This window comes from Pristis pectinata, chromosome 4 (genome assembly GCF_009764475.1).
Source record: "Pristis pectinata isolate sPriPec2 chromosome 4, sPriPec2.1.pri, whole genome shotgun sequence".
In the NCBI taxonomy this organism is placed as follows: Eukaryota; Metazoa; Chordata; class Chondrichthyes; order Rhinopristiformes; family Pristidae; genus Pristis; species Pristis pectinata.
Window position 1 is genome coordinate 53208371 of NC_067408.1, and position 23081 is coordinate 53231451.

The 23081-nt window shown below is 38.5% G+C and overlaps 1 protein-coding gene across 1 annotated transcript in view; it reads right to left on the minus strand.

The window, feature by feature from the left end:
* Positions 1 to 23081, minus strand: part of LOC127569632 (transcription factor SOX-30-like) — a 62534-nt gene that overhangs the window by 12204 nt on the left and 27249 nt on the right. The window contains exons 2-5 of the mRNA XM_052014433.1: positions 20997 to 21411; positions 7522 to 7761; positions 4703 to 4891; positions 673 to 961 (exon numbers count right to left, since the gene is read on the minus strand). Of these exons, the coding sequence (XP_051870393.1) occupies positions 673 to 961; positions 4703 to 4891; positions 7522 to 7761; positions 20997 to 21411 (1133 nt within the window). The remainder of the gene's footprint in view (positions 1 to 672; positions 962 to 4702; positions 4892 to 7521; positions 7762 to 20996; positions 21412 to 23081) is intronic.

Sequence of the window (23081 nt, forward strand, 5' to 3'; positions counted from 1 at the left end):
TAGGTTTTCGGGGTTTATAAAATCCTGCACCAGTAGTAAGTGATGTGTGAAGAACAAGGAGCTGTGACAAATGTTGGAGAATCTGGGGCCCCAAATCTTGCAGCTACAGGTAGCCCTGGGTACAGTTAGGGTTCTACTGGCATGCAGAACTGCTTTTGGTTTCAAGGTTTTCTTTGAAGACCATGTTGGAAACAGGCAGTGACTACCTAGGGTACAACTTGGCCCCAAGAAATTGTGGAATCAATAGACATTGCAAGAAAATTGCATGTCAGTCCAAAAATATAAGATCCATCAGCACACTTAAACTAAAACATGCATATAACTTGGCAATAACTGAAAGCAATGAAAAGTGCAGAAGCTAGAAATCTAAAATAAAACAGAAAATGTTAGCAATACTCAGCTGGTCAGGAAGCATCTGTTGAAAGAGGAATGGGGTTAACATCTCAAGATGAAAAGTAATTAACCTAAAACATTAACTCTGTTTTGCTCTGCCTGACTGGCTACGTATTTCCAACATTATCCATATTTATTTCAAATAATCTGGGACTGTGACACACTACGTTATTTCTGACAACAAAATAAAACAAATATTTCAGATTTCATAGTGCAAAATTTCTGTAAATTACATTCTAAGTACAAAGATAATGCAGTTTTAAATCTGATCCTACGTACCTTGAAGGAAAGTAGGGTGGTCCAGGCAAGAAATAAGGATGGTGAAAAGGAAATCGAGCAGCAGCTCCAAACAGGTTAGCAGCATGTCCCATTGGTGGATGCTGGTAAGCATGTGGGTGTGGAAGTGTTGCCGAAGGTATTGGTGGTGGATTTCTGGGGCAGTTGGGCACAGTGGGTATCTCCTTTTGTGCTGGGACTTCAGGCATTGCACCTCTGTTGTGAGTATTATTAGTTTCACTGGAAGAATTTCGTTTGCCAACATCCACTGACATTGTAGGTATCCTTTGCTCTGCACAATTAGATACCGCACTTGGACCAGCAACTTCGTGATGCACCTCATTCCTACTGTGTCCTGGAGGACAAGTGACTGGCACAGCAGAGTGGCTGGAAATATTTTGTGTAGGCAGACCAACCTGGACAGGATTTGTTTGTGGATAAAGTATAATTGAATTTGGACGAGGACCTTGAGTAACTGGCATTCGCAGAGACTGGCTTTGACCTGCTGGAAAACCAGGATATCACCGTTATAGGACAAGGTATTATTAAGTCTCATTAAGTTCTAAATAATAATAAGCAACATTCTTTTCATCAACAATGATATGAAATATTTTAAAACAATGAAAATAAACCATTTCTTAGCTTGAATACTTACACTTTTTAATACCATGCCACTTCATTCACTCATTCACTATTCTGAAGGCTTCTGTTTAATAGGCAATTGAATTTCCCTTTGAGGGAATTTTTACTCTTTTTCTATTCAAGTTACATTATTAGTTGAATTTATGGATTACCTCCACTGACTAGCTGGCATGTTGACCAAAATCCCTTCTAAAATCCAGGTTTGTATTAAAAGTAAGTGGGCTAACCTATCTGGTCATAGAACATCACAACACTATTGGTAAAATCAAAAAAATCCAGCAATCATTGGGATTACTGCAGTAGGCAGCAACAGAGCACTCATCAGCAACTAATGAACCTCAATGTAAAGCCAACACTTCATTATACTCTAATAAAACATTCACAAAATCTGCCATTTAGTGTACAATGCATAAGTGTAACTTATTATTTTAATTTCAACTGTCCTCATTTATATTATTGTCATTATATCTATATGTGTATCTAGATCAAATGACCTAATTATATTTATCTCACTGGTCCCCTCCTGAATACCTGCTTGTTTTTCATCCATTTCAGAGCTTTATTTACTGATGTATATACAGTCCTCTTTCCAGTATTTTAAGGTCCATTCATGTGACTATCCATCAAATCCATAAATGTGAGAAAAGTAAATATCCCACCAAATTGCAGAATCCGCGGCTGATAAAACAGCTTCACAACAGCTGAAATTAGTTAGCATACTTGAGTACAATCTAGTATGTTGGCTCAACAAGAGGCTTCAATGTGGCACTTCTAGTGGATGATGCAAAATTAAATTTGATTCTCTTTAAGGTGCTTTTAATTCCATTTCTAATTTCTACCATTTATGACTTTTCATTTCATCACAACACCTGATTTCTTGAAATTTCAAGCAACCTTTAGGAAGGGCACAATGCTTTCAAACTACATTTGCCTTAAACCATGAATGGGCAGCTGCAGGAAATGTCCTGACAAAAATTCTTGGATCTGAAACATTACTTTGTATCTCCTCCTGCAGATGCTGCCTGACCCGCTGAGAGTTTCCAGCATTTTCTGTTTTTATTTCAGATTTGCAGCATCTGCAGCTTTTTTGATTTTCATTTACTCCAGGAATTTAAATTTGGCCATAGTTGGAGAGGTACGTTCAACACCATGTACATATGGTGGTGGTGCTGCGGTATAATATCAGTGGCCCTGGACAAAGAATCTAAAGAACCAAGTTCAAATCCCAACATTGGAACTGTTGAATTTAGATTCAGTGAATAGTTGGAATTTATAAAAAATGTCATTAGTAATGATGACCACAAAACTACTGAACTGACACAAAAACCTATCAAATTCATTAATGCACTACCGTCATCCGCCCTGACATATATGTGACTCTAGACTCATCAATTTGGTTAACTCTCAAATGGCCAAGCAAGGCCACTCCAATGTTGAAACAGAGAAGAGATAAAATGGAGTCAATTTTGGCACCAAATTCAAGCAATGGTAAAGTCGCTCCCATCCCAGTCAATATTGCAAAGTTGTCATCACAAACGCAGAGGGCTTGCTGTCCAAGATTAGAAAATTGGCATATAGGCAAGTCAAACATTACCCAGTAATAGTCATACTCACTGAATCACACCTACTGACAACATGCCAGGCTTCTCTATCGCAGTCCCTGGATACGTCATCTCCTGCGGACATTCCCTCAGAGGGAGTGACGCAGTGTGTTGCTCTTCCTTCATTGTTACTATGTCCAAATCCTGGAACTCCCTACCCAGCAGAACTGTGGAAGTTCTTTCACTTGAAAGACTGCCACAGTTCAGGAAAGTAGCTTAGAATCACCTTTTCAAGGGAAATTAAGGATGTACAATAAACGCTGGTCTTGTTGTTTAGATTCCAAATATTAATAAATAGAAAGCAACATATATACACAGGTCGACATGTGTGCCCTGAAATTGCTTAATTATTACTGAGAGCCGGTACTCCTATTGTTCCCATTTTGGTCAAACCCTTATTAATTTCTGTTTACTTCTCATAGGTCTGCATGAATATAATGTAATAGTTACAAATTCGGTACTCGCTTTATAATATGAACACAATGCTCATTGTCCAGACAACATATTAATATGTTTACATCAGACAAAATATTCTTTAGAATATTACAGCTTTCTCCACAAAATTATATCTCTCATCAATATAGTTGAATTATAAACCTTTTTGAATGCATTTTCTTCATGCAAAAATGGCATCAGCATTGAGAGGTTATATCAGGAAAGATTGAACATGCTGTGGAATTTCTCTCAATGTAAAAGATACATTGGGATCCTGAAGATTGTGGAAGAGTTTATTGGGTTGATATAAGCAAAGATATTTCCACATGTGGGGAAACCTAAATTTTAAGCTAGTCACTTCCAATACAAAATTCAGGGGAAAAATGTATTAGCTAAACAAATACTTCAACAATGCCTCCTAAACCTGCAATCTCCACTACCTAGAAGGGCAAAGCTAGCATAAGAAACTTGCAGGTTCCTCACTAAGTTACACATAACCCTGACTTGGATATTGTTGTTGCTTCATCATTGCTGGCTCTAAATCTTGTAACTCTCTTCCCAAGAATACTAGGCCCCAAAATGCAGCTGTTTAACAAGACAGCTCATCTTTTCAAGGGCATATAGGGATGAGCAATAAATACTGGCCTTACCTGTGACTCCTTCATCCTGTAAAATAAATAACCATAGCACAAAACAAAATATGACAAATTACAATTTAGGTGGGGGATGGGGGATATGGGCATGAGGAGATGAGATATACAGGAGTTTCCAGGCTCTTTTCCCATCAGCAGAGAATGGCTGTGAATGATTTTGGCCTCAACTCAGGAGATTGAGTGGTGCAATAATGGTGGTTGTTGGTTAGTGATGATTCTGTTGAACTGGGGATGGGAGAGGAGCAAAGGAATGGAAGGAAGGTTAGAGGGGAAACTGGCAGCACAAGTGTGTAGATTTGGGCTGGAGTGGGGAATTTTTATTCAGTCTTATAGTGGGCTAGTGGCTTATTTATTGATAATGCCTGGGGGAAGGGACTCATTTTCTTTGCATGCCCATTTTGGCATCTCAAATTGCATTCTTGTCCTGTTTAATGCTTAAAATATGGTTGATGTCTCCATGTCCTCCTCAATTGTGGCTTTATGGAGTGATTTTCTAAACCAAGTTTTGGGCTATTGAAATCTTGTAGAAGGCACTGTGTAAAATAAGGTGTTGTTCTTTTATTTTGAATTTTGCTCCATTGCATTTAGAGTGCCTTCTGCTGGTGTGGAACCATTAAAGTATAGAGACTAGGGAGCACTATTACATAATATATCTGTTGAACTATACATTTTGACACCATAACATAAATTTTACAAACTTACCAATAACTGATGGCCGATTAACATTTGTCTGTAAATTTGGAATTACTACTGAGTAGGTGGCTGGTCGATAGGGATAAATTGTTGCTGGAGCTGTAGAAACAATATTTTGACCACTGCCAGGAAAGACACTAGAAGGGACACCCAATGCAAATCGTTTTTTTTTCCCTGGCCGAGGCTGGTACACCCAACCTGTGGAACCAAATTAACATTGTTAAGTGATGATCCACTATCAAGTGTCCACTAATTTAAACATTAAAAAAAGTTTCTTCACCACTGAAACTGTGTAAAATTAAAAGCCAAGCTAAGCGAGTAGTGGAAATGTGTGGAGTGTTAAGCAGACTATCACAAGGACCCTTGCAAGTTGGCAATAGAAATAAAGTTCAGCTTTGACTCACGCAGCCATGTGGTGCAAACAAGGTGAGTCTCTCTCTTCCTTCGTGAAGATCTGGTTTATTTTACACATTGGCAACATTTCTTTTTTATAATGTTTATGTTATTGTGCTGCTCTCCAGATGACAGTCCAGAGAGAACACCAGCTAGCTGCAATGCTCAGGTGCAGAATTCAGGACTGGACTGAGCTGCACACTGCTGCCGTCTGATGGTTGTCTATGGAACTGCCAACAGGACAGCAGCACAATCAGGCTCAATAACATAAAAATCACATAAAAAGAAATTGAGCCAATGTGAAAAGCAAAGTAAAAGATGATTAATGAATCAGAGAGAGGTGCACCTCACTTGCCTATACACTGCAACTTGGAACTCAGGAGTGAGCTGGAAGCATGTGGTCACTCAAGACTTACACCAGGGTTAGGTGACCTATGTAGTGCGATCCCATTGAAATGAGAAAGTAAGTGTAGATAAGTGATCTAGTTCCTTTATTTCAATTAATTTCTTGAATATAAATGTGTTTTAGATAAATATTTGACCTTTTAATTAATGTTTTGTTTCTAGATTATTTCAATCCTCATTAACAATATATAAAAGCAGTTCAAAGGCCTATGACAGCTGTGGACTGTCAAAAGGCTGTAATACTTATTCTGCGGCAGAGCAGCAAGGTCTCAAAGAAAATTTGTTGGGCTGCAAATGGTAAATGTGGCAGCCAGAACAGGGTAGGGAACACGTTCAATCTTACCATTTGAGAGTAATTGTCCAACAATATTCCTGTTATATATTTTAATATCTTTGGGAAACAACTCACTTTAATACCTTGTTTGAATGGCATCTACAATATTAACAATTATTTGCATTTATACAGCATCCACAATGCAGTAAAGTGTCCCAAGGTGACCGAACTTGGCACCACTCCCTGAACAAAGAGCTGCCGACTTGATAAGTAGAACAAGTCTTGATTTGGGAATGGATAATATACAAACAGCTTTCTTTTACTGGCAGCTTTAATACACAAAAATGTTGCTAGGAGTGTTATCAAACAAGAATTGATGCCTAGCCTCATGAGGATATATTCAATGAGATGATCAAAAGCTTTGTCAAAGAGACAGGTCTTAATGAGTGCCTTTAAGGAGGCAAAGAGGTGAAGAGACAGGGAGGCTTAGAGAGGGAATGTTAGAGCTTATGACCTCAGTAGCTGAAGTTATGGCTGGTAATAGTGAAGTACTGTCATTCAAATTAGAACAGCCCAGATATCTCATGAAGGGATCTGAAAACAAGGATGAAAATTTTTAAACCAAAGTGTTGCTTGAGCAGGAGCCATCATCCGTCAGCAAGCACTAGGATGAAGGATGAACTAATCTTGGTGCAAGTTAGAAAATGGACAGCAGAATTTTGGTGTACCTCTTGTTTAAGGAGTTACAAAGAGGGAAGCCAGCCAAGACTGCAGTGGTCACATCTCGAGGTAACAAGGTTTCAGGAGCAGATGAGTAGAAGCAAGGGCAGTCAACAATGTTATGCAGAGGTTTGGGGGACATTCTTAAAAACAGCACAAATATACTCCACTTAGGCATGACACCAAATGAACAATTTGGTTCAGCTTCAGACTTTTTGCTTGTGCAAGGGATGGAGTCAGTAATTAGAGAACAGAATTTGTTATGGAGACTATCTTCAGTCTTGTTAATATTTAGTTGGGGGAAATTTTTTGACTGTCTAGTACTGTATGTCAGACCAAGAGATAATGGAGGGGGTCAAGAAAATTAGTGCTACATAGAGTCCATCCATGTGAAAGCTGACAAAATGCTCTCAGGTGATATGACTGAGTATGAATGTGTGTATGAGAAATAGGAGATTCAGTGAGTATGACTATTACTGGGTAATGTTTGACTTCCCTGTATGCCAGTTTTCTAATCTTAGACAGCAAGCCCCCTGTGTTTGTGATGACAACTTTGCAATATTGACTGGGATGGGAGCGACTTTACCATTGCTTGAATTTTGTGCCAAAATTGACTCCATTTTATCTCTTCTCTGTTTCAACATTGAAATAGGAAGGAACAAGAAGAAATTCTGGGATTCACTGGAGGTAATGGTGTGAGCAGGAGATGAGAAACCATTACCAGTTTATTGTTTAAAACATTTTTGTTAGAGACTATATTAAGTCAGATCACAGAATATAAAACCATGCACAGAAGTTTCCAAATGGTTATGGTAGTTTGCAGATTATTGATTGGAATATTGAGATCCAACATGGTGATTCTTCATTGAATAGAGAAATTTCCTTAAGAAAGTAAACAAATAAATTTCCAGATGTATTTTATATAGATATTGGCGGAAGATTTTTTTTATGATGAATACTCCCAGACATCTGCTTTAGGTTTTGGTTCTTGATTCTAAGGAAAATTAATTATAATCCTGAATAGCATTTAACTCACCAGGAAACTCTTCCCTATGTTTCTCTTTTATCTTTTGTGCCTCATCATAATAAGGTTTCTTCTGTTCTTCAGTCAATTTATTCCACTCCAGGCCAAGCTGGACACTAATCTCAGCATTATTAGCATTGGGGTTTGCCTTGGCTAATGATGGTCTGTGAATTCGTGCCCAAACCATAAATGCATTCATTGGGCGTTTTATGTGCCCACTTCTGTCTTTGGAAGGTGGCATATCATTGATTTCTAAAATCACAAACAAAAGAAGGAAATCAGGTGAACTTGTAATTGTAAAGAAGATTGAATAAAATGGTAGCTTTAGAGTGGTGCAATATATTAAAGTGCTATGAAAGGTTTTATAGATTGAAGATGCTAAATTGGGATAAAATCTAACTTTAAGCTTTGAAACAATTACACTGAAATAGAAGTGGGAAGGAAGGGCAAATATTCCAGTAGATCCACAGTATCTACATAAAACATAATGCAACAATACTTGAAAACTTTTCCATTGCAAGTTATTATGGTCATTATAAATAGCTTGCAATGAAATCTGTCACTGGATCTCAGCCAATAGTGAATGGATAAATATAACCTTTATGTGATATTGTGCCCTACAGACAATGGTTCTCTCCCAAATTTTCCTGTCTCTTTTCACCAAATTCCTGTAAGGATCCAGATGCACAGAATGGCTACAGTTATCTTGCCCAAACATATAATCATCAAATAAAAATCTGATTGTTAAACAATGAACATTAATTTATTGTTGGAACAATGGACTCAACGAAGTTCATATCAATGCTATCTTCTTCCAATATCCAAACAGATGATGTAATTTCTAACAGGATAGTGATGAAAAGTAGGGAGGGCACTAGTTTAAATATCTCTTTCCAAATCCCACTGGGATTGACTATGATCAACATCCTCAGCAAAGCTGAGTATGCTTCAACTATGCTTAATAGTTTCCAGGCAGCTTTTGGCAAGATAATATTCTCAAAATGACTTCTTCAACAGGATACAGGAATGTGAAATCAACTCATTTGGTGCTGGATAAAGAGTAACAGACAGAACACAAACTGATTCCCAATAAACATATTCATTCAGGAAAACATCCAACAAAACATACGTAAAAGGCATGAACATTTAACATCGTTTAAAGAAGAATGAGCTATAAATTGATTACTCCTGAAAATGGGCACAAAGTTCGAAGAGCTTCACTAATCTGTGGCTGGTATGGGGAACACTTGCAGCATGCCAATGCCACGTTGCATGCTAATTGTGGTTATTACTGTGTGGAGCTGCTCAAGGTGTCTAATGGCTGCCTGAATTAGCAGGAGTCATATTATTATTACGTTTCTAGCTTGCATTACACATTACTGTGGCTGCAGATGTACTGGGGAAAAAGTGTACTGAGGATTGGAGGGATGGAGGTGGTGATGGGAGGCATTGGCAAGAAGTCCTACAGGCACATGAATGAGAAGGCTATCGAAAAAGAATAAGTTAGTTAATACCAGCAGTACATCCTCAAGGCAATATCAGAGGATGCTCAATTATCTCCCATGAGTGGTCAGTAGCAGTAAATAAATAATTAAAATTCCCATTGCTCTTAACTATGAAATGCATCACTTGTCCAAGCCACTACTCCAGTGAGCACAATATTATATAGTTAGCTGCTAAAATTTCTATTACTTGGATTTATACAAGTATGTGCTTTACTTTGCCCTCAGCGTTGTTGAAAGCCTCACACTCACATCTAACAATCAACGTACACTGTTGGCTATTCATCCATGATTGTCACATCATCCAAACAGATTGCATGATGTTTTTCTGACACGTTTTTCTCTCTCATGCAGGACTAACTAGAGGTGAGTGGTGCAAATGCAGTTTCTAATTCCTTGAAAGAGACGGTGCTGGCCATTGGAAGGGCTATCTTAGAGGACTTGGCTACTGGATGGGCATTAGCTGTTGAAGTGACAGTATTCTCCTTTGTAATCTTCTTTCCACATTCTTCTTCTCCCTCATACCTAATTCTTCCCTGACTTACAAGCTGCATATGGTGTAAGCATGTACTTTTTTCTCCTTGTAGAACAACCTCACCCCATATTTCTTTTTCATTTCAGATGCACAAGAATTGTAACCTGCCCACCAAATGGTGGGAAAGCAGGAAGACAGTGAAGGTGCAAGTGCACCAACACTTAATTTCACATTCACAACCATCAGCTATAGTCTTACTTTAGAGGACAGCATAGAAGAAGGAAACTGTATATAGGGAGATGCCAGGCAGAGTGGTCTTCACCCTGGGAAGTGGGAACAAAAGGAACGTAGATGCCAGTTCATCAGAGTGCAAAATAATACTTTGTTCCTGCTGCAGATGAGTAAAATATTACAATGGGCTAAGCTACAGATAAAGATTGACCACAGTACATACACAAATGCTTGGCAGATTGGGAAGCCTGGCAGAAAACTGTGTGCAAGAAGTGTGAAGGAGTCTGACACTGACTTAGCATAGGATGCCATTCGGTCCATTAAGTCTATGCCAGCTCCTCAGTACATTCCTATCTGTCCCATTCCCACACTTATTTTCCTGTAAGTTATTCTTTCTCACATATTCATCAACTCCCCATGATTGTCCTGCCACCCACCTACACTAAGGATAATTTCGTGTAGACAATTGACATACTAACCAGCTTGTCTTTGGATGGGGAAGGAAACTGCCGCACTCACAGAAAAATTTTGTGTTCACAGGAAGAACGTGCAAACTCCAGACAGCACCCAATGTCAGAATTGAACTTGGTTTGCTGGAGCTATGTGGCTGCTACACTAACTCCTGTGCCACTGTGCCATTCATAGGAGATAGAACCTAGAACAGTGCAGCACAGGAACAGGCCCTTCGGCCCACAATGTTGTGCCGAACTAATTAAACTAGTAATTAAATGCTTAACTAAACTAATCCCTTCTGCCGACACAATGTCCATATCCCTTCATTTTCTGCAGATTCATGTACCTATCTAAGAATCTCTTAAACACCTCTATTATATTTCTCTCCACTACCACCCCTGGCAGTGCATTCCTGGCACCCACCATTCTCTGTGTAAAAAATTTGCCCTGCACATCTCCTTTAAACTTACCACCTCTCACCTTAAATGCATGACCTCTAATATTAGAGTGCAGATTTATTGGTTTATTATTGTCACATGTACTGAGATACAGTGAAAAATGTAGTTTTGCAAGCCATCCAGACAGATAATTTCAAAACACAAGTACTTTGAGGTAGCACAACAGGAAAAACAATAAAGGAATGCAGAAATCAGTGTTACGGTTACAGAGAAAGTGCAGTGCAGGTTGAGAAGAAGGTGCAAGGGCCATGAAAAGGTCAATTGTGAGGAAAAGATTTCATCTTTAACATACGAAAGGTCTGTTCAAATATTATAACAGTGGGATAGAAGCTGTCTTTGAGCCTGGTGCTGTGGGTTTTCAAGCTTTTCCATCTTCTGCCTGAAGGAAGGGAGAAGAAGAGAGTATGTCTGGGGTAGGTGGAGTCTTTGATTATATTGGCTGCTTTTCTGAGGCAGTGAGAAGTATAGACAGAGTTCATGGAGGAGAGGGTGGTTTTCGTGATGGACTGAGCTGTGTCCACAACTCTATGCAAATTCTTGCAGTCTTGGGCAGAGCAGTTGCCACACAAGCTGTGATGCAACCGGATAGGATGCTTTCAATGGTGCATCTATAAAAATTCGTTAGGGTCAACAGGGACATGTCGAAATTCCTTAGCCTTCTGAGGAAGTAGAGATGTTGGTGAGATTTCTTGGCCATAGTGTCTACATGGTTAGACCAGGACAAGCTGTTGGTGATGTTTATACCTAGGAGCTTGAAGGTCTCAACCATCTCCTCCTCAGCACCATTGCTACAGACAGGGGTGTGTGCTCTACCCCACTTCCTTAAGCCAATGACTAGATCTTTTGTTTTGCTGACATTGAGGGAGAGGTTGGTGTCATGATACCATGCCACAAGCTCTCTATTTTCTTCCTGCGCTCCGCTTCATCATTACTGAGATCTGGCCCACTACGGTGGTGTCATCTTTGAACTTGTAGATGGGCGAACTTGTTTATGACCCTGCTTATGGTGCTGGTGTCTGCAGTGGAGCTCTTAAAACCTCTGGATTTCATAATCGAACAACCCTATCCAGAGCCAATATTGCCATTTACTTCTGTCATCAGTTACAATTTCCCATTTGTCATAATTAACATTGAAAGATGTTATTCCCCTTGTATTTACATCCTTAAAATGGAGGTTTGGTTACCCTACTAGCTTTGACTCAGGCTATTTCCCATATACTAGAATTTTAGAGGTGTGCCCAACTTTCATCCTACGCACATGCCAAAGTCAGAGAAGTCTTCTTTGCTTGCTGAATGCTGCAATGCTTGGTATCTCTGCTTGTGGTGGAAACCTTTTCAGGCCATGAGGTGCCATCAACATACCATAAATATAGGAGTTGGAAGTTATTGTGTTTTCTTTCTTGGCAAGTGTATATAGTCCACACTTCACCACTGAAGAGAAATATCCTAAGAATGCAGACCTAATAGACCTAACATTTTGGTCCTAATGGTGAATTTGTTATTCTTCCATGCCCTTTTTGGTAATCAGACAAAGTTGGCTGCCTTTCCAATGCCAATATTGACTTTTCAATTGAGATAAATGTTGTGTCACAATGGACCCAAGATTCATTAACTGTTTCTAGTGGACTGCTGTTGAGTCTGATCACAGGCGAAAATTATGCCTTGTGGCATAATGACAGTTTTCTTGAGTTTAACTGTGAGGGAGAACTTGGTGCAGGGATGGAAAACACTATTTCTCAGCTGCTGGAGTTGATCTTCTCTCTAGGTAATAGGTGCAGCAATATCAGCAGTGATGGGTGTCTGACTAGGACTTGTTGCATTTTCATTTTAGCTTTCAGTCTGAACAGACTGAAAAGCTTTCAGTCAGATTGTTTATGCAGATACACTTCATTTACATCACTCATTCTTCATCTGAAAGCTATCAGAAGCCCAGCAAAGTGCATGGTGCCCTTCATGTTTTCGTGGAAGTTACACATGAGAATAAGAAGCTTTGAGAAAAGAGCCAATTTCCCCCTGTTTCTGGTACTAACCCATCCTGCTAACCGTGTCAAATAGTTGGTGAGATGCACAAAAGCTGAGGCAGAGTGGCTTTTGCTGCTCCCTGCACTTTTCTTGGTGCTGTCATAGAGAGATTAAGTTTCCTGTGATTTTCCTACTCTAAAGCTGCACTGTACCTCCAACAAATTCTGTCAGCTAAACGGTGGTCAGAAATGATGCAGGGTTTCAGCCTGAAACATTAACAATTCCTTTCCTCCCACAGATGCTGCTTGACCTGCTGAGCTTCTCCAGCAGATTGTTGTTGCTCCAGGTTCCAACCTCTACAGTCTCTTGTGTCTAAACTGTTCTACTATAGTCACCAGCTTTTGTTGGGACTCCATTCCCTTGTTTTTGACTCTCCTGAGCTGGACCCACAAGGCAGTAGGTGCCACTTAAACCATAGCTGAGACCTGATTAATAGGTGTTAGGGCATGTCCACACCGGATTGAGCCTGGGGCCAAAATTTGTGAAATCCTCTGTAATTCAATCTCATGCTGGAAAGTGCCAAGTTGTCATGGATCTGTGTGAAAAGCATTACAGGTGATGCAAAGTTATATGCATTCTGCTTCCTCTTCACAATGGCTGTAGGTGTTAACACCTCCACACAAAACACACATAGCAGACCACAGACACAGCAACTAACAGAATAGCAATTAAACAGAGTAATTATTTATTTCAACATAAAACTGCAGATATTGGAAATCTGAAATAAAACAGAAAGTGCTGGAAATATTCAGCATATCAGGCAGGAACTGTGGAGATGAAGGATCAACTGATCTGTACGTTAATTGCTTTTCTTTTCATAGATGCAGCCTGACCTGCTGTGTTTTTCAAGCACTCGCTGTTAGTTATTGTTTTTTTTAAACTTGCAACCAAGAAGAAGAATGCAGCTGTTCAGTAATGTAATAAATTTAGGAAAACAAATAAAATACAGAATGTAGTTGTAAGGTGCCATATGCACAGTAGACTGAGAAAGGGGTAGCTAAAGCAACCCAAATACAGAGTTTTTATAAAGACAAACCTATTTGGAAGTTAGTAGAAACGTGGGAAGTAAGTGTTCATTGGCTTTCCTGCTGCTGCATTTAGAAAATCATGAAATTCCAGAGAAAGTCAGCAATGTGAATTTAGTATGCAAATGTCAAAATTTATAGTAGATACCTCCAGTCTTATATCAATGCAGGAAATTATGTGCTTATATGCCAAGATATTTTATGACTTAAAGTTAGTACATTCTTATAAAGTTATCTGTTAATTCACAGACAGAAGCCACTTGGATAATCAAGTCCTTGCAGCTGCATGTAAAGAAATTCCACCAATTCCCCTGTTTCTTTCCACATAGTCCTACAAATTGTTTTCTTTCAAAGGCTTATAAAATTTTTTTGAAGCCACTGATTGACTCTGTTTCCAACATTGTTCTAGAGGTAGTCAATTCAAGGTCATTAACACTCTCTGAGTAAAAGTTTTTCCTCACATTTATACATTTTGCCCTGAATTTTAAATATATGTTCCTTGGTCATTGAACCATCTGTTGAATAGCTATTTACCCTCTCCAAACCATAACCTTGTATATGTCTATCAAATCTTGCATTAACCTTCTTTGTTCGAAGACGAACAACATCAGCTTCTCTCGTCTAACTTTATAGCTGAAATCTGTCATACCTGGAGCTATTCAAGTAAATCTTTCCTGCACTCTTTTAGGACCTTTGTATACTTCCCAAAGCATGCTGACCACAATTTGATGCAATACTCCAGTTGCGCTGAACCAGTCTTTTGTACAGATTCAACAAAACTTTCCTGCTTTAGTTCTCATAAGCTCTACTCCTGGAATTCCATATGCTTTACTAATCAATTTCTCAACATGCCCTGCCAGATGTTGAATTCTCTCATTGGTCCACCTGCTTACTAAGTTGTAATCAAGCACAGCAAAGAAGGCTGAGGACTGTAATTGCTGTGTTGTGTTCACTGGAAATCATTTGGTGATGGAAGTTCAGAGATAATGACTTCCCAGCTTCAAAAGGATCAGCAGAGAAAAGGAAAAATCTAGTGACCACAAGATGCTGGTAAGAGATGTGATGTGAGACAGAATATGTGCGAAGGCATGAAGATGGGAAACAAAGAAAAATTTATGTTAGAAATTTTCATTATTGGTCTGTGATATTTGGAAGCATTCTGAAAACAATGTATAATTGTAATTACTGTAGCGGTTAATGGCTGAATTGGTCTTAGTTACACTAGGGATTAAAATTGATGTTTAGAAGTGTAAGTGATGTATTCATAGTCATGTATTGTCAAAGCAAAATTTCAGTATGGGATCTGAGATCTGTTATAACTGAAGCCTATTGGGGAAGTCATTCATTGCATTTATTGACCATTATTGTGTTATCATATTTAGTTTCTATTGTGGTACTGTAGTTGAAAGCATTAGATAGTGAGTGGATTTTTATTTCAATTATAGTTATTGATTGTGCATATATATTGTAAGTAATTGTATACTTTTACTGCACATGTAAATACTTAATTGATTGAATAATTTAATGTTATATATATATATATATATATGTGTGTGTGTGTGTGTGTGTGTGTGTGTGTGTGTATAAATATATATATATATATATATATATATATATATATATACACACACACAAATAATTATTGTATTATGGGTCTGTTTTTTTAAAACAAAAGAATGTTAATATTGGGTATATATGTACTGTATGTGCACAATGTGATGTGATTTTTGATACATTGTTGTATCAGCCACTACTGTTAGTTGAACGTTATTCAACTCCAATAGAGGAAGTTTAATTAGAGCCTCTGTCCTTGGTACTTGCTTTATTGAACAGCAATAAAGAGGAGCCTATGGATACTGTGGGCACCCAGATCCTCTGTTACTACCCACCCTTCAGAACTGTGCAATTTAGTTTATATTATTTCTCTATTCATTCTGCCAAAGCATATCACATCACAAATCTCTGTGTTATATTTCACCTTCCACGTATCTGTCCAATCAGTCTTGTCACCCATGCCTTCTTCTGGTCTATTCATACTCTCCTCACTTTCCTACCATGATTGTAAGTTTTATGTCATCAGCAAATTTGTAAATTTACCTTGTATGCACATGCCTAAGTTATTAATATATCAGAAAAGGCACTTATCTCAATGTTGACTGATGGAAAACACTGCTGAATACCACTTTTCAGTCTGAAAAGCAACCATGTACCACCACTCTTTCTGCCTTTTAGTCAATTTTCTATCCATGCTGTTCCTGGCCCTTTAATTCAATGGGCCTCAATTTTGCTAGCCAGCCTTTTGTGTGAGTCTTTGTCAAATAGCTTCTATAAAGCCATGCAGCTGACATCTACTGTATTCCTTTCATCAGCCTTCTCCGTTATCTCATCAAAAATTTCAATCAGGTTAGTCAAAGATTATATGCTTTGAACTAATCTGTCCTGGCTCTCCTTTGTCAGCTCAAACTTCTCCAAGTGCCCATGAATATTCTCTCTGATTATTGTTTAACAAGCTTCCCCACAACTGTGGTAAAGAGGAGTTGCAAATATATCCTTACATTCCTTTTTGAATAGGGGTGTTACATTTACCATTTTTCAGTCCTCTGGCATCTCCTCTGTAACTAGGGAGAATTGGACAATTAGAGCATAGTCATACAGCAGAGAAACAGGCCATTCAGCCCACCTAACCATGCCAACCAGTAGGCACCCATCTGTATTAATTCCATCCTCCAGCACTCGGCCAGTAACCTTCTATGCCTAAACAATTCAAGTGGTCACCTAGACAGTATACAAATACTGTCAGTAACTCTGCTTCCACCACTCCTTCAGACAGTCTATTCCAGGTACTCACCACTCTCTGGGTGAAAAAGGTCCCCCTCAGATTCTCTCTGAATCATTCACCCTTATTCCAAATCTATGTCCTCTAATTTTATCAAACTCTGATATGGAAAAAAAATTCCTGCCGACTACTCTATCTATACCCCTCATTATGTAATGTACCTCAATCATGTCCCCTCCTAACCTCCCCCACTCCAGGGAGAACAGACCTAGCTTCTCTAATCTCTCCTCATAACTGAACTGCTCCATCCTAGGCAACATCCTGGTGAATCTCCTCTGCACTCTCTCCAGTGCTATCACATCTTTCCTATGGTGTGTTGGCTAGAACTGCACTTAGTACTCCAGCTGTGGTCTGACCAATATTTTATAAAGTTGGAGCATAGCCTCCCTGCTTTTATACCCAATGCCCCAACTAATTAAGACCAGTATCCCATATGCTTTCTTAATCATAATATCTACTTGTGCTGCCACCTTCAAGGATCTTTGGACTTCTATACCAAGGTCCCTCTGTTCCTCCATACCACCCTAGCACCCTATTGTTTATGGTTTATGCCCTAGGCTCATCAGTACTCCCAAAATTCATCACCTCACAGTTACCTGGCTTAAACTCCATCTGTCATTTCTTAGCCTACCTCACCAACACATCGGTATCACCCTGTAGCCTAAGATTATCCTCCACACTACCAACAGCTCCACCAATTATAGCACCTCTTAGCAACCTTTATGCATAGATCCCATAGCAAACTAGTTGCACATGATCTGGGCTAGGTGATGTTTATTTTAAGTGTGACAAACCTTTCCAGTGCCCCCTTCTTGTCAATTTTCACTTTATACTACAGAGACTTTGGCACATTCCTCTTGGCAAAGATTCATGCAAAGCTATCATTTAGTATTCCAGCTATACCTTCTGCCATTATATATGAATCACCTTCTTTATCCCTCATTGTCTCCAGCCCTCCTCTTACTGAACTAAATGCAATGGAAATTAAAAAAAAACTAGTGTACAAATGAATATCAAATTCTGGGCCAGGTGATCATTGGTAAGGATTGACCATCCATACCAAGAAGTATTTTTCTACTTTTTAAAGATATGCAAAGAAACACAAAATCATGTTTGTTCAAATCTTTCTAAAAGTAAGTCTTCTAAGAATAAGTATCCTGCGAGCATCTTTGACTGCAAGCCATGCAACTTCAGATTTAGATGAGCAATTTTTTTCAACATTTTCCATGAAATAAAATTAACATTATTTCATAAAATTAACTGAATGTGAGCACATGTTTGCAATGGGTCAAAGGTGATAGACCTTATTGTGTATGAATGCCAGAGTCACATGAAATGAAAATGACATCAGCTAGCACTTAAATACAAGGAATTTGATTTAAGATCATAGCTATAGAGGCGAGGGAATTCTGAAAGTGCTTAAAGCTTTTAGTCAAAAGTATTCTGATTTGTGAAGTGCCTAAGATTGCGTTTTCCCTTTCCGAGTAATGGATTTGGGTCTTTGTCCTGCAAGAAACACGTAGAATGATCAATAACTATTGTCTAAAGAGTCAAATTACTTTGAGTTGGTCCTAGGGTGCATGGATCACAATGGTGTGGGTCTAACCATTGAAAAGAATCTGATTACAGCGGAAATTGGGATGTAATAGGTTAACTTTGCAAAAAGATATTCTTTAAGGGATGAAGGCCTTTGTTTGCAATATCTATACACATTACTCAAAAACTACTGAATTTTGAAGAATCCATAATAAAAATCTAGGTTTTATATTGGTCGCAGGGCTCACTTCATAGAGTCATACAGCACGACCCCTCAGATTCTACTACTCACCTAGACACTGGGGGCAATTTACAATCAACACATCTTTGGAATGTGGGAGGAAAATGGAGCACCCGGAAGAAACCCATGTAGTCACAAGGAGAATGTGAAAACTCCACACAGACAGCACCTGAGGTCAAGATTGAATCCGGATTGCTGGAGCTGTGAGGCAGCAGCTCTACCAGCTGAGCCACTGTGTCCGCCACTTATTTTCAGTAAATTGGACAGAAGCTTAAGGTATCTGGGCATCTACAGTTAAATGCAGAATTCAAGAAATTACAGTAAAGTATATCCTATTTTTTCACCAAAACAGTTCTCGCACTGAATTCAATGTAAGGATACTAAGTTGTATTAGTGCAATAAACATATCAGAGAATCTTAGAGGAATTGAATTTTAATAGAAAAAGTGATGATTACAGCCAAAGAACTTCTCTTGTCCTGAAAATATAATTCTACAAGTGTGGATTCAATTAATGAATGTCATAGAATTAAAAGAATATACAAATATGACACATCTTCCTTTAATTTTTCTGATTTTTTTGATCTCACTCCTTCAATTCTGGCCTTATGTTTAGTCTTCTATACAAGATTTAAGCGTAATTTACTCTTCCTGGTTTAGACTCTGTGCACTTCAGTGAAGGTTTCTCAGTCTGATTGGTTGAAGAGCCTCACCATTCCTCTTTTGCTCACAGACATTACAAATGCTCTGTATAAGGCACAACTCTGGATTAGAGGGTCATTTAAAAACCCATAAAAACTTAAAGGCACACATACATAAAACCACCAGCACTCCCTTGAAAGTGGAGAGTACCAATGACTTGAAGATGGATGAAAAGGTTCTTCCTGATGTGGGGATTGTGCTGCCAGCTTCAGTGAAAGGACCTGGAGAAGCAGGTATGCAATATTAGGAATATTGGGATGCTGTTGAGAGTCTGGCCTAAGTAACTCCTTGCAACTGAATTCTTTCTTTCCCTCCAACTCTTCACAGCTGAGCTGGCGTGTACCTTCACCAGACTGCTCCTGTTATATTGCTTCTTCCATCTTGACCAATTATACTGCATACTGCAGAGTAGCTCCAGTTGTGTGATGGATATTCACTTTCCAGGCCCTAAGGAGTTAATTGCTAAGCTCAGCTTTTTAGCACAACAGCAGAAATTGTCCCAAGGTTCAAGATGTTTATTGTTAATTTTTAACTAGTACTATTTAGCCATCTTCTTGAGAAACAGTACTATTCAGGCTCAGAAGGTTTTTTTGTTGATTTAACTGAGATTGCAACCTACTCAGAAGAAACAACATTTTCCACGTTAAACCAAAGCTTCAGCCATCTGACCTGATCAATGCACATGCAGATGAGGTCTCATTACATGACTGGCAAAAAAAACAGTATAAATGTTGGGGGAATGACAGAGAGGGAGGGGGTTACAGAAAGAAGATCTAGAATTCACTCGTCAGCCTTTGGTTTTTACGACAGATGACTTATTTGTCTGCAACTTGTTGGTATAACTTTTTAGCTTGTAAGAATTGTACTTGTGTTTGGAAATCCTTTGTAAGTTACAAGTCGTTGTTAAGAATTACTTGTTGGAATTAAATGCGTCTCACAAAATAAAATAAACTGTGTTCAGACTGTTAGCTGCAAGTATCTCCTCCTTGGTTGAGGTGGGGGGGGACCCACCACTCCAAACAGTGATTATTGACAGCTAGGGCTTTCCGTAGAGACGAAAGTAGTGAAGTAAACTAGTCCTTGAAGTGTAGGTTGATACAGTATAATCTCCCTAAATTGAGGGTGCTCGTAGATACTTATACCAGACAGGGCTTAAAGTCTTGACTTAAGTTCAGAGCTCTGGGACGGTACACTCAATATCATCACAGTTGCTGAATACTGCAGAACAGTCAGAGAAAGCTCATATACAGCAAACCTAATATAGTCTCCTGGTAGTGGTGAAGTTGTCATTGCGCTGCTCAGCAGGTGAATTTGGAACTCATGAGCAGAGTGAACAGTCATTTAAGCACACTTGTGTGGCTCATGAATAGGACAGGGGTTCACCTTTAATTTGGTGATCTTGCATGATATGCTCCAGTTATTTGTGACTGTTCAACAAAGGTTATAAATGCACCCAAATATTCCAATTTATTTCAGTTAGGGAGAAAACACACAGTACATGTTGTAATGCCATTAGGCTCACAATTGAACCCAGGAAAATGACATGCATAAGTGGGTGAACTATACATAGAAGTGCTCATCCCAATTTCCCAATGGGCTTGATCTCACCTTGAAATGATCACTTGCGTGATCTCCCCTGGGCAAAACTGTTTTTGTGTGTAATTTGCTCATGAAAAATGGGTGCTAATGGATCCAAATCCTAGGCTTGCATTCTCTCCAGCATCTCTTAGAAAACAATCTCTAAAATACCTTTAACAAGACTCTTGGTGCAATTATTGTCCCTGTGTCTTAAAATACCAAATGTGAACCCACCACACTCACACTACTTGACTTTGTAGTGTTGCACATTAACCACAGATGCAGGGCTCTGGAGGTTTATTGTTGGAAGTATGTTGCTTAGCAAAATGCTGTCTTTGGAAAATAAATAACATCAGGACCATACTACACTCAAATAAGGCTTGTCAAAAGACAGATTATATTTTCTTAATACAGAAAAAGATAGGAGTACCTGCTTCAGTAGGAGGGACAGTAAGAGGAACATTTATAGTGTTGATCTTCAAGGATGGGTCCACTTGTGTCTGTAACCTAATGTCGCTCAAATTGTTTGATGCTAGCGGTCCAGATAATTTGGCAAATTTGACAACATCGCACGTGGAAGATGAACCTTGAAGCTGAAGTTTGATTCCAGGTGGAAGTGGGTGTAAAGTTATTGGAAGTTTCAGATCTGAATGTTGTGACCCATCAGTTCCATTCAGGTCCTTCAAGAATAATAAATCTTTAGTCTGCTGAGTTCCCCTGTTGGAACTAGGTTTATAATGCTCATCATCTTCTATTTTTATCTTTTCAGTCGCATGTTGGTCAGCAATATTTTGATCACTATAATCCTTTCTTGAGTTTAACCCTGAAACAAACTTATTTTCACTCTGAAAAACAAATGGAAAATGTTTAGGAGAAAATCTGAATTTTTATAATTATTTTAATGTTTAAGCTATCTTATGCTTTGACAGATAAAAACCCTTCCACTGGAGTAGAGAGAATTGATGACTTCCCTGAAAAGATAAGGAGCTTCTGGGTTCTATTTCTTGGCTGCAATGTGTGAGCCAAGACCTCAGTGAGTAAATAGGGTTAATATTAAAATCTCAAGCCTATAGCAGGGAAAAATCAGTCAGAATCTTTCCTCATTGTGGCTCTTTTTGGAAACTGCATATGTATAGATGTTTTGAGAAGAGCACAATGAGACCCAGCTGTGAAGTGACCTATTGGTTGAATAGTTTGCTAAGACTCATAGTTGGCATTTGACATGCAGAATATCCATGGAATTGTTTATCAGCAAGAGCTGGTACAATCAAGATTGGGAGAGGCATAGAAGCTTTGCTTTGGTTACAAGAGTTTGTAAAACATCATAGAACAGGAAGTTTCTCTTTGCCGATATCCAAAACAATTAGTCTCACAAGGGAGGCAATACAAGAGCAGTAGAACCTCAAAGATGCTAAAATCTATTTTCCCTATGAGTTAAGATGTTGTGAATTTCTTATAAAGTCAAAAGTCGAGTTTATTGTCCTATGCACAAGTACATGCATGCACAAGTGCACTGAAAATCTTACTTGCAGCAACATCACAGGCACATAGCATCATATAACCATAATAGAGGGAATAAAGGCAAAAGTTGGTAGTGGTGTGATGTGCCACTTTTAACATTCTTTATTGCTTTTACTTACATTTATGACACTAGTGTAGCTAAAGTTTCTAATTATTTCAAAGTGAAGACAAAAATTTTCAGGGCTTATTCACCATCTTGTTCAACGTAATCATCAATATGAATACCCAGGGATGTTTCTAGGAATGCTAATATGAGAGGTACCAATACAATGCTTTTCTTTATCAAACTTTTTCAAGACTCTTCTATTAAAAAAAGGTATTCCTTTATGTTTGTTTATCTTTTTTAATCAAGTAGGTCTCACAATTGAAAAGCAAGTCAAGTATATGATCTCTGACTCTAATTACTTACCATTACCGTATTATTGACATGATGATTTCACATAAGATTTGATAATAATTATTTGTACATAAGACTTTATCCCATTCATAATTGAATATTATTTTAGCTTATTTTCTAGTCATTGGTCGAGTCCAGAAAAGTCAGGTAGCTATAAAAATCCGTATAATGGTTTTCAGAGGAGAGTGTCAGTTTCTATGTGCCTTTTATGCTAACCAAGGCTAGAAATATCACCATTCAGAAGTGGGAAACTTTTCATTTTGCTCTAACAAACACAGGTGAAGACCTTCTCTCTGTGAAAATGTAAAATTATCCATATTGGTGGAAAAACAGAGAAGTGGAAAATGTTTTAAACTGCTGTGAGATTGGAATGTGTTGCTGTTCGGAGAACAGGGATATCTTTGTACATAAATCTCCAAAACTTAGTAGGCAGGTACTGCAAGCAATTAGGAAAGAACACGGTATGTTAGCCTTTACTGCAAGAAGATATGAGTACAAGAAATTTTACTACAATTGTAAATATTCTTGGTGTTACCATATCTGGAGCATCCAAATAAGGTTCCAACGGAGGAAGTAATAGAGGTTCACCAGCTTGAC